Genomic DNA, 14,455 nt, shown 5'->3' on the forward strand with positions numbered 1-14,455 from the left:
TGCTTTGTTTTGTTTGGTAGTAATAAATCATAGCCAAGAGAACAACAATATGCTGGGTCCTTTGAGTTCTCCTAGTGAATCACTGAGCCTGGGAGTGGTCTTGGGGACCCTGGTCACAGGTGCCCCGAAATTCAAACTATAACAAAAGGATGACTTGCAAAGACGTACACATTAGTAGTTGGTTGTTTTTTGTTTTTGCTTTGTGTGTGTGTGTGTGTGTGTGTGTGTGTGTTTACCATTATAGTTAACTTTACTAACTGAAAATAAAATACTGGAAATATATAATATTGGTGCCTTAAAAGATAAATAAAGCACATTTGCTTGATCTGAAGGAGCTCACAAAGTAGTAATGAGGAAAGACTTGTGAGCAACTAACTATAATACAATGATACATTTTCATTAAAACGTTAGTTTAAATACTAATGTATACACTGGTTTATTAGAAAAATTTTCCTGCTCCTATTTAATACTGAAGAATAGAATTCATTACAGAAAATTTTACTTTACAGAAATATTTTATGTAATGTTTATTCTAAGAAGCAAGAGATTCCATGGCTTCCATCTCAGGGTATATACCCACAGAGGAAACTGCATGCCATCATGAATGTTCGTTCCACAGTCACAAGGGCTGCGTGTCTTGTCTCCCCAAAGGAATAAAGTCATCCATCTTCCAAGGAGTCAAACTGCTCATATTTAGAATATTTTTTATCTGTAAGAGCAAAATTCTTGATTTCTTTTAGGTTTTAAAACACCATACATACTTTTCATCTGGCCGCAAAATGCTACAGTATGAATCAGGGCGGTTTACAAAGAAACCTGTTTTCTTCACCACACTTTCTGCAATCACGTTCAGGCGATCCAGAACATTACACAGCTTGCTGCGGGCAAGGAGGAAGAATGAGAGAAGTGAGAAGAGCCCACGTCTTAATACATATTTATTCTCACATCTAAAGCAAAATCTACAGTAATGATACTCAGGGATTTAATTTTTTAAATCTCTGGTTTGTACTCAATAGGAACATTGTAAGAATTAATTTCTAGAATGCAATATGTACTCAATAACTAGCAAGATTTGGCGCAAGGAGACATGAAGGGCCTGTAACTCAATAGCAACTATTGGCAAGCCTTAAACTCGGCACATGACATTCCCCTGCAAGAGCTTTTCCCAAAGCCTTTCACTCCCCAAGAGTGCAGTCAGTTAAATATGGATTCATGAAATGTGAAGAGAGCACAATGCACAGTGCAGTGGCAAGGGAAGAAAACACTGGAAAATAAATTACTACTAATGGCACCAACCTGCAACCAGGCTTATACTCTGGGAAAGTATGTGTGTGTGTGTGTGTGTGTGTGTGTGTGTATGTTTATGTGTGAGCACACGTGCATATATCTAACTACATAAAATGATTCAGAAAAAAGTACAATGAGTCAAGTGCAAAACAATACAGTGACATTTAAAAATAACAGGGACCTCAATATGAGCCTAATGTTTGTATGACCCCTAGTAAATGAATGCAAGTTCCTTGGATGAGATGAGTTTTGAATCAGATCTTGAGACAGAGGTGGGAAAGCAGCCAGTGGAGGGCAGGGGGAAACAACAATAGGAACAAAGGTTCCAGAATTGGACTTTGGCTGCTGCACTGGGGACAGAACATGAAGGTTAGCTTTTCAGGAACAGAACAGCCCTGGGAATAAAGAAGAAGTTATACATTCTGGAACCAACCAGGTGATGGGGCTTTAACATTACACTAAGGGGTTTGGATTTACTATAAACAGTCAAGAGTTAGTGCTGGTTCATCCATGCATGAGATAATCTGAAAGTGGTGTCTGAGAAAGTGATTAAACAGGGAGAAAGAATGAAATAGAAAAAAGTGAAACTAATGCCTTTAAGGAAAAGTAGCAGAGTAAAGATGTTCTGAGGTCACTAGATACTTCAAAGAGAATTTCTAAATGGTAAAAATGGTGGGCAAAAAGAATTTGGTCAACTAATTTAAGCCCTCAAATTATACACCAGCAGTTAAACAGCCCCTCAAGCCGGTTCACAAAGGAAATGAAAAAAGTAACATTCACTTTAGCAGAGAGATCAGCTTCCTGCTATTTTACATCACAAGAAGAGGAAAATATAACCAGACGTATGAGCATCTGCTCACCTTTTGGTGTACTTGGCCATATCCCAAGGAATATAAATAATCCTGTGCTCGGGAGGCAAAAACTGGTTGAGGTAGGTCACAGCAGCTACGAGTTCTTCACTCAAAATTCTCTCATGCTTTCTTTTCTCTCGTTCCTTTACCAAAAATTAAACATTTTCAGTGTTCTAACTACCTTAAATCAGAGGAACAGACTTTTAACATAACTTTGCCACTAAGACAAAAAGCTTAAGTGCTAAATATACAAAAATGAAACCTACCTACTCAAATTAAAATAATATAAATGCAAAGAAATAAATGCATCACTGAATTACAGTCAACAGATAATGAGCATTAAAGACTCAAGGAGATCAGATTTCTTCCTCATAACCTCCTACAGTCCCAAGAAGCCCAGCTCACCCTACACAGGCCTGTCCTACACACTCCACACTCCACTTTGGCAAAGGAGAACTTCCCAAGGAGCAGAAGAAAGGAACCTCCAACCCCAGCCAGCTAAGGACCAGAGAGAAATCAACTGGGCCTAGATGGCTAATCCCCAAACTGGCAGAGCGGAGGACGCTTTCGCAGGCTTCATAGGCTTTTTTTTTTTTTGGCTGCGTTGGGTCTTCGTTGCTGTGCGCGGGCTTTCTCTAGTTGCGGTGAGCGGGGGCTACTCTTCGTTGCGGTGCGCGGGCTTCTCATTGCGGTGGCTTCTCTTGTTGTGGAGCACGGGCTCTAGGCGTGTGAGCTTCAGTAGTTGCAGCACACGGGCTCAGTAGTTGTGGTTCACGGGCTCTAGAGCGCAGGCTCAGTAATTGTGACGCGGGCTTAGTTGCTCCGCAGCATGTGGGATCTTCCCGGACCAGGGCTTGAACCTGTGTCTCCTGCATTGGCAGGCGGATTCTTAACCACTGGGCCACCAGGGAAGTCCCGTTCATAGGCTTTTAAACTTGACTTTCATAAAATCCCCGTGAGGAAGCCAAGGCAGCCATGTCTTCCCCTTTTACACTGTGGCTGGATGAACTGAAGCTGAGAGGCGTTCATGGGACTAAACCTGACTGTCCACCTCCTTGCCTGCTGTAGCTCCTTAGACATCATACTGCCTCCCACTCAAGAGGAGCTGGTGCATAGCATCCAGCTTTGTGGTTGGAGTGCTGGCTCTGCCTCTTACCAGCCACATGGCCTTGAGCAAGGTTCTCAACTTTCCTGGGCCTCCATTTCTTCATCTGTAAAATGGGTAACAGTAGTATCTCCCTTAAAGGATTAATGTGAGGTTTAAATGAGATGAAACATGATAGTTTCTTATCAGAGCATATGACACACAGTAAGGATTAATAAAAATTAACTTTATTGTTATCCTGATCAGGACTTCACATAGAAACAAACAAAAAACAATTAATTCAGCAATATGGATACAGCACTGAGGTACTATTGCTGGCATCAAAATAGGTCTACACTGTTTTCAACCATGGTGATTACTTTTCAACTGTCATGAACTTAATTAGATAATCACTGAGGAAACAGAAAAAGGGTATCTATTTTGCACAGCTGTATATATGGAGGAATTAGATAAGAATTGATTAAGAACAGCATTAAATCAGTTTGGGATGAACAAATATTTAGCTTATTTTTACATCTGCGGAAATTAAATTGTATACCTATAATTTTCTCAAAAGTACTTTAAGCCAACTAGAGAAACAAAAAGTTTTTGAATTTCTTCTATCAAACCTGACATTTAATGAGATGGAGAGATAAGGTTATTTCATCAACTTTCAATCATCTCTATGTAAAGAATCTGCTTTATGCATTTTCTGCCCACAGTGGATTAGCAAGTGGATTGTTTCATCGACCTTCTTTGGTCACAGACCCCTTTAACAACCAGATGAAAACTTCACATATGCAAGTGATTGTTTCAAAGGGTTCAGAGACATCCCCCAATGGCCGTCCATGGCCCCCAGATTAAAGTCCTCTGATGTACAATGACATCAGATCCCTGGCTGGCTTCCTATTGATCCCCAGTAGCAGCACTGACAGTATAAGGATTGCTGCAAAATGTCTGACAAGCAGTGTCTCAAACCTCCACATGGTGGAGTGGAGGGAGGGCAGGAGATAGTGCACAACACAGGGCAAAGAGAAAAGAAATCAAGAAAAGTATTCCACTTTAGACACGTCATACGGAGGCAGAATAAAAAGTGAACATCCGTGGGCTTCCCTGGTGGTGCAGTGGTTGAGAATCTGCCTGCTAGTGCAGGGGACATGGGTTTGAGCCCTGGTCTGGGAAGATCCCACATGCCGCTGAGCAACTAGGCCCGTGAGCCACAACTACTGAGCCTGCGTGTCTGGAGCCTGTGCTCTGCAACAAGAGAGGCCGCGACAGTGAGAGGCCCGCGCACCACGATGAAGAGTGGCCCCCGCTTGCCACAACTAGAGAAAGCCCTCGCACAGAAACGAAGACCCAATGCAGCCAAAAATAAATTAATTAATTAAAAAAAAAAAAGGAAAGAAATCCTGATCACCAACCTGAAATTAGCCCTTAGCATTGCCTGGAGGTCTCTGGTCAATCCACCCTCGCACATACATGAAGGCTGTGAAACTTCCACCACCCTCAAACCTCTGCTCTGAGCAGGTGACCTTCCCTCTTACCTTAAGGAGAAGTTACAGTCATCAGGAAGGAGCATGTGTGCATACACAACACACACACACACACACACACACACACACCCTTACTATTCTCTGTCCTCCCATTAAAATAATTCCTCCCTCCATGTTTCAGATTTCCTCCTTTCTGAAGCACATGATGCCCCTGATCGTCCTTTCTCTCTCCTGTGTTTTATACCTCTCAAGCATCCCAAATGGATCCTTCCCACAGGCTTTTAAACACATCATTATGCTCTCTTAAAAAAACAACAACAACATACTGATGAAAACACCAACTCTTCTTCATTTCTCATTAGGTATTTCATTTCCCCAGGACTAGGGAAGTCCTCCTACAGCTCAGTCCACTTCAGTCAGTGCTCTCACTGTTGGTAACACCAAGGAGCATATTTTCTGTTTTCATCTTACTTGACCTGTCAGCAGCCTTTGCCACTGTTGATTGCTTACTTCCTTCATCACGAAACACACTTTCTCTTAGTTGTCATAATGCAGCGCTCACCTGGTTTTCCTCCTACTTTTCTGTCTGTTCTTTCCCAGGCTCCTTTACAGACTCCGCCTGCTCTAACTGGACATTAAGAGCTGGGGGGTCCTCAAGACAAGACTGGAGGCTCTTCCCTCTTCTCACTCTGTACCCTCTATATGGGTATCACCTCCATGCCCATGTCTTCAAATATCGCTGGGACACACATGAGCCACAAAATCACATCTCAGCTCAGACCTCTCTCTTGAGCTTCTATCTCACACACTGGCCACCCACTTGCCAGCTCCTCTGACAGGACTCAACCCATCTCAAACCTCAGCACATCCAAACCGTACTCACCATCTTCCCTCACAGGCTGAGTCCATGATCCCCGGCTCAGTGAATGGTATCACCATCCATCCAGCTGATACTCGCCAGAAACCTAGGAATCAAGCCTGACATCTCCCTCTCCCTCATCTCAGACCCAGCTCATCACCGAGTCTACTGCCTGTGTCCACTTCTCTCCACCTCTACCACACCACCCGAGTTTAGGCCAGTTACCCTTTTCTGGATAATTCTAACAGCCACCTATGTGGTCTTCCAACATAGACTTTAGCCTTGTACCAATCCATTCATTCTCTAGGTTGAGGTCAGGATGATCTTTTCAAAACAGAAATCTGATCACCATTCTCTCAACCACACAAAACCTTCAATGGTTTTGGAAAGTCAGGATAAAGACCAGACTCATTAACACACCCTACAAGGCTCTGCATGTCTGGCAAAACTCCCTCATCCTCTGGGACCCAGCCAGACAAGCCTTTTCTTCCTTAAATCTACCATATCCCTTCCTGTCTCAGGGCCTTTGTACCTGCTGTTCTCTTCCTTCTTGGCCTTGTTAATGCCTCTTCCCTCAGGCTGAGCTGACTCATCGCTTCCTCAGGGAAGACTTCTTTCCCCTTATAAGCTCTCATAGCATCGTAACCCTGTGTTGGTACCTCTGCATTCACTTCACCATCTCCTCTGTTAGACTGGTAGCCCTGGGAAGGCAGCGACTGCTTCTATGATTGCGCTGGCACAAAGGAAACCTTCAAAACTGCTTGTCAAATGGTGGACTAAATGGACATAGGATTCCTTGGTTTTTAATTAAATTGAATTATACTTACTAACCAACTTCTCAGGATAATCTCAGATACTACTAGTTTGTCGGCCAACTGCCACAAACATAATATAACAAAACCCTTGCTTTTCATACACTCAGAGTTTTCCTGGCCGCAGAATGAGATTCTTCCATTTCATTTTGTTGCAACAGAGACAGCTACGATTTGTTTTTAAAATATAAAATTCAGTATTATTTTATTATTGGTTTGTGACTTCTCTTTCTGTTTTTTTTTTTTAACATCTTTATTGGAGTATAATTGCTTTACAATGGTGTGTTAGTTTCTGCTTTATAACAAAGTGAATCGGCTATACATATACATATATCCCCATATCTCCTCCCTCTTGCGTCATCTCCCTCTCACCCTCCCTATCCCACCCCTCTAGGTGGACACAAAGCACAGAGCTGATCTCCCTGTGCTATGCAGCTGCTTCCCACTAGCTATCTATTTTACATTTGGTAGTGTGTATATGTCCATGCCACTCTCTCACTTCATCCCAGCTTACCCGTCCCCCTCCCCATGTCCTCAAGTCCATTCTCTACATCTGTGTCTTTATTCCTGTCCTGCCCCTAGGTTCTTCAGAACCTTTTTTTTTTTAAGATTCCATATATATGTGTTAGCATACAGTATTTGTTTTTCCCTTTCTGACTTACTTCACTCTGTATGACAGTCTCTAGGTCCATCCACCTCACTACAAATAACTCAATTTCGTTTCTTTTTATGGCTGAGTAATATTCGATTGTATATATGTGCCACATCTTCTTTATCCATTCATCTGTCGATGGACACTTAGGTTGCTTCCATGTTCTGGCTATTGTAAATAGAGCTGTAATGAACATTGTGGTACATGACTCTTTTTGAATTATGGTTTTCTCAGGGTATATGCCCAGTAGTGGGATTGCTGGGTCGTATGGTAGTTCTATTTTTAGTTTTTTAAGGAACCTCCATACTGTTCTCCATAGTGGCTGCATCAATTTACATTCCTGCCAACAAGCAAGAGGGTTCCCTTTTCTCCACACCCTCTCCAGCACTGTTTGTAGATTTTTTGATGATGGCCATTCTGACCGGTGTGAGGTGATACCTCATTGTAGTTTTGATTTGCATTTCTCTAATGATTAGTGATGTTGAGCATTCTTCCATGTGTTTGTTGGCAATCTGTATGTCTTCTTTGGAGAAATATCTATTTAGGTCTTCTGCCCATTTTTGGATTGGGTTGTTTGTTTTTTTGATATTGAGCTGCATGAGCTGCTTGTAAATTTTGGAGATTAATTCTTTGTCAGTTGCTTCGTTTGCAAATATTTTCTCCCATTCTGAGGGTTGTCTTTTCATCTTATGGTGTCCTTTGCTGTGCAAAAGCTTTTAAGTTTCATTAGGTCCCATTTGTTTATTTGTGTTTTTATTTCCATTTCTCTAGGAGGTGGGTCAGAAAGGATCTTGCTGTGATTTATGTCATAGAGTGTTCTGCCTATGTTTTCCTCTAAGAGTTTGATAGTGTCTGGCCTTACATTTAGGTCTTTAATCCATTTTGAGTTTATTTTTGTGTATGGTGTTAGGGAATGTTAATTTCATTCTTTTACATGTAGCTGTCCAGTTTTCCCAGCACCACTTATTGAAGAGGCTGTCTTTTCTCCATTGTATACTCTTGCCTCCTTTATTAAAGATAAGGTGACCACATGTGCATGGGTTTATCTCTGGCCTTTCTATCCTGTTCCACTGATCTATATTTCTGTTTCTGTGCCAGTACCATACTGTCTTGATTACTGTAGCTTTGTAGTATAGTCTGAAGTCAGGGAGCCTGATTCCTCCAGCTCCGTTTTTCCTTCTCAAGATTGCTTTGGCTGTTTGGGGTCTTTTGTGTTTCCATACAAATTGTGAAATTTTCTGTTCTAGTTCTGTGAAAAATGCCATTGGTAGTTTGATAGGGATTGCACTGAATCTGTAGATTGCTTTGGGTAGTATAGTCATTTTCACAATGTTGATTCTTCCAATCCAAGAACATGGTATCTCTCCATCTGTTTCTATCATCTTTAATTTCTTTCATCAGTGTCTTATAGTTTTCTGCATACAGGTTTCTTGTCTCCTTAGGTAGGTTTATTCTTAGGTATTTTATTATTTTTGTTGCAATGGTAAATGGGAGTGTTCCCTTAATTTCTCTTTCAGATTTTTCATCATTAGTGTATAAGAATGCAAGAGATTTCTGTGCATTAATTTTGTAACCTGCTACATTACCAAGTTCACTGATTAGCTCTAGTAGTTTTCTGGTAGCATCTTTAGGATTCTCTGTGTATAGTATCATGTCATCTGCAAACAGTGACAGTTTTACTTCTTCTTTTCTGATTTGGATTCCTTTTATTTCTTCTTATCTAGCCTCCCTGCCCTCTACCCCAGGCCTTTGACCTGACTGCCTACTCATATACACAAGATATGTTGACCAGACAGTGTACTCTGACAAGGAAGCACAGAATTATGAGGCCAGGCCACCACTCTGTCCACCTGTTCCTTGAGCTACAACCACACCCAATTTCTGAATCTAGTCTTTAGATCCCATTACCACATATTATCTTGCCCCACAGATCTTTTGGATGGTCAAAGAAAGTGGTTGTATCAAGGCTACGCTGTGGCTGTTTGATCTCCATGCTTCCTTCCCCAAGCTGTCCTAGAAGCTGAGGCAGAATTTCACCCGCACCTAGTTCACCCCAGAAAATCAGGAGACTGACACGCTCATTGCTCTCTTCCCTAGGGAACACACCACGGATTCTCCCACATACCCAGGGAAGAGGCCACATGGAATCAGAGGCCAAAGGACAGAGGCTCAGACAGTTCAGACACCGTGAGCCATCATAGCATGATAAATCCACAAGTCTCTCCTCTGGGGAGAGGTAAAGCAGGCTTGTTAAACCCCTCCGTGTTGTCCAGTGTAATTGAATTTCATAACCAAACAGATAGCACGTCATACCTTCACTAAATTTAAGATGATGATGGGGGAGCCAAACCTCTGAAGCATCTGGTCAAAGTGAAGGGCAGCCACATGGGCAAATGGATCTGCCTGATCCACTGGGGGGACAAAAAAAATGAGTAAGTACCAGAATGAAAACTGTAAAGAAAGAATAAAAGAAGTACAGTGTTTTGTTTTGCATTATAATGTTTAAAGAAATGCAATTCAACTAATCTTCTGGTAGTTTCATGTCTCAAATTCCTCTTGAGCTTATCAATCATTCTTCATGTATTTACTGAATTTGAATGATTCTTACATTTCTGAATATAAATAATTACATTTCTATTTTATAATATAAATAATTTACTAGTGGCCAAAATTAAAAATACATACATAAAAGTTATTGCATAAAAATATTAGTAGTCCTTCTTCTAAATGATCTACTTTTCAGTACTAAAACTTCATTAAAACCCAAGCATTTATGAGATTTCTGTGACGGTAGTTCACTATCTCTAAATGTGGGTAAAGAAGAGTTACTATTAAAAAAGACTGTTCTACGCACATGTAATAGGTGGCTTAGGCATCATAGTTGAAATGTCCTGAGACCAGTATAAGGGAACTGATCCTCTAACTTGCACATAAGAAGAATAACTTCCTGCAGTAAAAGACATGACAGAAGCATCGCAGAGTATTTGTTCAGTTTCCACTTCATTTGCAACATCACCCTGGAAAGAAAGGTGCATTTAAAAATATTTTATATCTTTAGAATTTTTTAATGGAAAAAATTTCAAGTACACAATGAAAATATAATTCCTAGTCTTAGAATGTTTTAAAAGAGGTAAATGTTAATCAACATTCATGTGCATATTAAAAAAAGGAAAATCATTAAAATGCAATAAAGGAAGCAATTAAAAATAGCAGAGACTAGACAAAGGAAAAATCAAATTAAATAGCTAATAATACAAGTAATAGATAGAGAACAGCTTGAGTGATATAAATGGCAGAGAAGGAGACCAAAAAAAAACAATCACATGAAATTATCCAGGAGGTTAGGAAGACCAGTGAAATATAAAAATTCAATTCTGAAGACCAAGGAGGAATAAAAGGACAAAAGAAAGAGTGAGATTCAAATAAAAGATGCCTGACGGAGAGAAAAAAAAAATCGTGAGATAGCTTTACCTATAAAAGTATATGATGATATGACAAAGAATAATTTTAGAGGCATTAATAATGTACCTGTTTAATTACCCTTGAAATATTCAGAAGTAAATAATAGAGTTGCAAAATTCTGCTTTTTTCTTAAAGCACCAGTTATAACTATGTTCATTGTTGATATAATTTTAAGAACAAATGTTGCTATTTTAAGGCAGGATCAAAACCTAATGTCTTGCTCCATCTGTCTACTCAATCACACATCTGCCTAAGACTCCAGTTGTCTATTGCAAAGAGAGATGGAACACTCAAAGGACATTACATGACTGAAGGCAGGACAGATGAATTTGTTGTTATTTTCTAGGGGTGAGTAGAGAAGGAGTCTGTCTTGAGCCAAACTAAAGCAGAGGGGAGGGGGTAAAGGGTTTGCCATGCCTTGCTCTACTCAGTCTTCTTGTCAAGGATGCATTTCCAATGAGTGCTCCCCTCCATTTATTCCTTGGGTGGAGGTGCTTTGCTATTTTAGTCTCTCCACTAAATATGTACTACATTTTTTCATATATTACAGAAATGACTCATCCTCCAAAACATTAGACATTTCATAACTTCCTAAGGTATTGCATAACTCTAAGATAGTTAATTTTTCAGAATATCTGTACATTAGTCATATTTCTCACAAGTTTCCGATACTCTAGAGAATTCATTATTCTCTTGACAATGTCCCAAACTAAGAAATTCCACTTTGCTTCATCTGTCAGCAAAGCTGATGTAAAAAGTTAAATTGCCAGCAGTGTTGTTGTTTTCCCATCTTACCTCACAGTTTGCACCTCTCTTGAGAAAACGGGTCCCAGCAAACTTACTGGATCTTCTAGCTATTAAAGTGACATACACAGGTCGTCCATAGATCAACAGCTCTTGGAAATCAAGTTAAAGCTATTTAGCACTCATGACTGTCACACCAAACCAAGAGAATCATTATACCCAATATACTTTGTCCAGTAGGTTAAAGAACACCAAAAAGCTCCACCCAAGAATGGAGCAACATTGGGTCTAACTGTTCTTTCCAATTATGTAGGTATTAAGGCAAAAACGAACCTCACTAAGGAGTGGTTTCCATGAACTTCAGAGGAAATGGTAACCAGATGTAGGGTTATCGGCCAAGGGAAGACCTGTGGTCCCTCCTTATAGCCAAGTAAGGATGTAAACAGGTACAACTAATCCTTCCTTAGTCTTCAGAGACCATATACCTGTCACAGTGAGCATATGTCACTTAACAGGGTGTTTAAATTATGAAGCAATAGATAACTCTGAGGGAATGGAGTTAGTGTAATACAGTGAGAGCACCCAAATTTGTCACCTAACTGCAAAACTGAACACTGGGAACTGTTTAATCAAAATAAAGTTTATTAATTACGTCACCTTATTTAACTTTCTGAGCCTCCATTTCATCTTCTGTAAAATGGTATAAGTACTAAAAAAAAGTAACCAATTTTATTAGGTGGTTGGGAAGACTAGGTTACGTAATGTGTGTAATGGTTACTACTGCCTGGCCTATATAGCAAACGTTCAGTAAATAGCAATGACCTTTATCATCATATAGACTGCCAGAATTCATTAAATGCTTGATAACTGGGAGACTGGAGTCAACATTTCAACTAACGAGCTTTAAAATTATAATCTATGGTGCTATTCACTACTTTAAAAAAAACCATTTATTGTACTTAATATATGCCAGGCCCTGAGTTAGCTCTTGAGAAATACAAAACAGTTTAGAATTACCTTTTAGAAACTGTCTTTAGAAACTGTAGCACATTCTTTTCAGTGTCCTTGGTGGTGAAAACTGTGTGCTTTTACAGGTTGATTTTACTTTTGGAAACAGAAAGAGTAATTCAGAGCCAAATCTCATTATTCAGTGAATGATCAAGCAGATAATACCACTCACTGGTTGAAAATGATTACAAAGTAATGAGCCATTTCAAGTGTAGCACACAAATCTCACTCATCTTCATTCCAAAAGTCCTCTGCGTCTTCATCTAGCCTCTCCTTGCCCTCATTTGCCACCAAGAAGGCAGTACAGGTCCTCTTCAAGGCTAATCTATCCAGCTCTACCCCCTGACTCCACTCCTCCCAAAAGTTCTGATGCCAGAAAGCATAATATTGGTTCATCACATTCACCCACTTAATGGTCTCAAAACAACCACTCCTTTAAAGTTTTCACTCTAGGTTTTTAAAAAACCTAGAACACAAGGAAGAATGTCAACTAGAAAGCAGGCTAGGTGCACAAATGCCCTACCTGATCTCAAAAGGGGACAGGAAAAACCTAAACACCACTTCTAGAAAGAAGACACTGCCTTCCTAAACCTCATAACACAACAGCACATCCTTGAGAGGTTTCAACATAGCAAAATTAAAGGACAAAAGGTATTTATAAAATTGAACTCATCAGCTTAACCCAAGGCTCAACCTACATCTATTTAATCTATTACGCCCTAATCCAGACCTTCATTACATTATGCCTGAACCACTGCAATCTTTTCCTAACAAGTGTCCCTTGTTCTAGTCTCATTTTACTTAATCCACCTTGAAAATAGCTATCCACTCAAGCTTCCTAAGTACTAACTTGTATGTTACCCTCTTGAAAAAAAACTTTCAAAAGCTCTAGCACCAAACCCAAAGTCCTTGGTCCAACCACCAAAGCAATCTGGTGACTGGCAATCTGACTCCCCCTAAATGATCTCCTTCCCACTACACTGTACCTCCCAGGGGTTTTATCGATATATACAAACCACAAGTACACTCCCATGAACTTTTCCATCTCAACATTCATGGTGCTTCCCCAATCCACAATCTCATTGCCAAGGCCTGCCTTTTGACTGAGGCCAGGCCAAGTTCAACTTTTCCTGTGGGCCTGCCCCATCCTCCCCACCTGTCAGGGATTCTGCTCCTTCTCTCCAGTAAGAATGATACTTACTACCTGTATCACTTCCTGTGCACATAGTGTTTTCTTCCTTGTTATTTGTCTCTATACATAGTAGATCTGCATTCCTGTTTGTACTTCAACTACGTGGAATGCATAGGTAATTATAATCTATCTGTTGGATGCATAGATAATTGTAATCTTATAATTCATACATAGCTTTCTACAAATTGGTACAGCATAAGTTTAATAATATGTATCTTAATTTTTTTAAAAAAGGATACTTGACTGCCCACAGAACCCATGAATAATATACAGCAGCCAGTCACGATGGACAGTATTTTTAATTATATCCAGAAGTTCGCCATTCCACACGTACTTCATATAAGGCTCACTACAGATCCCAAATACACCTGAAAAATAAGAGTTGGTATCAGAAAGATAAGGAAATTGGTTGACATTCGTTTTTAAGTTCTTAAACTTTTGTTTTTAATTTCAAAATGCCTGATTAATATCATTGCTGTTTTCAGTAGATATAACTCATCTCGTTGCCCAGAACACTGTGCTGATTCTGTACAAAGTTAACGAAAACACACATTTTCTGATTTGTGAGCTTTTAACCTAAGAGAGAAGAAAACAGCTGGGAAATTAAGGAGACGTGTACAAACACATGAATAAGGCCGAGAGACAGCAAGGACAGCAGCTGGGAGCATGGCTCTGGTGTCAGAGTGCCTGGGTCCAAATCCGAGCTCTGCCTCATCAGCAGGGTGACAGGTGTGACCAAGAGGGGTACTTACGCCCAGTGCCCCTGTTTCCTCACTTGTGCCTGTATCATGGGATTGTTATAAAGATGAGATAAGTTGATAATGCACATAAAGTGCTCAGAACAAGTCTGGTGCCTTACTGATACTTCCATAAGTGGTAGTTGTTATTATATCAAGCTTTTTCTATACAACAACACTAATTTCATCAAGCATGATTTCAGGATATCCAAATAAATTAAACATCAATGAGTTTTACAAAACTTACATAAAAGTACAAAATAAGAAACAAGTA

The 14,455-nt window shown here is 40.0% G+C and overlaps 1 protein-coding gene and 1 long non-coding RNA gene across 3 annotated transcripts in view; one reads left to right on the forward strand and one right to left on the reverse strand.

Annotated features, from left to right (window-relative positions):
- LOC309667197 overlaps positions 1 to 14,455 on the forward strand; it is a 403,215-nt gene that overhangs the window by 356,882 nt on the left and 31,878 nt on the right. The window lies entirely within an intron of this gene.
- FIG4 (FIG4 phosphoinositide 5-phosphatase) overlaps positions 1 to 14,455 on the reverse strand; it is a 136,656-nt gene that overhangs the window by 71,155 nt on the left and 51,046 nt on the right. For both annotated transcript variants that reach the window (XR_014267497.1, XM_082475147.1), the window contains exons 7-12: positions 13,684 to 13,812; positions 11,296 to 11,396; positions 9,893 to 10,055; positions 9,352 to 9,449; positions 2,148 to 2,281; positions 762 to 878 (exon numbers count right to left, since the gene is read on the reverse strand). Coding sequence is in view for 1 of the 2 variants with exons in the window: in XM_082475147.1 (XP_082331273.1) it covers positions 762 to 878; positions 2,148 to 2,281; positions 9,352 to 9,449; positions 9,893 to 10,055; positions 11,296 to 11,396; positions 13,684 to 13,812 (742 nt within the window). In the remaining variant the exon portion in view is untranslated. The remainder of the gene's footprint in view (positions 1 to 761; positions 879 to 2,147; positions 2,282 to 9,351; positions 9,450 to 9,892; positions 10,056 to 11,295; positions 11,397 to 13,683; positions 13,813 to 14,455) is intronic.

Source organism: Balaenoptera physalus (assembly GCF_965194825.1).
Source record: "Balaenoptera physalus genome assembly, chromosome: 9".
NCBI lineage: Eukaryota > Metazoa > Chordata > Mammalia > Artiodactyla > Balaenopteridae > Balaenoptera > Balaenoptera physalus.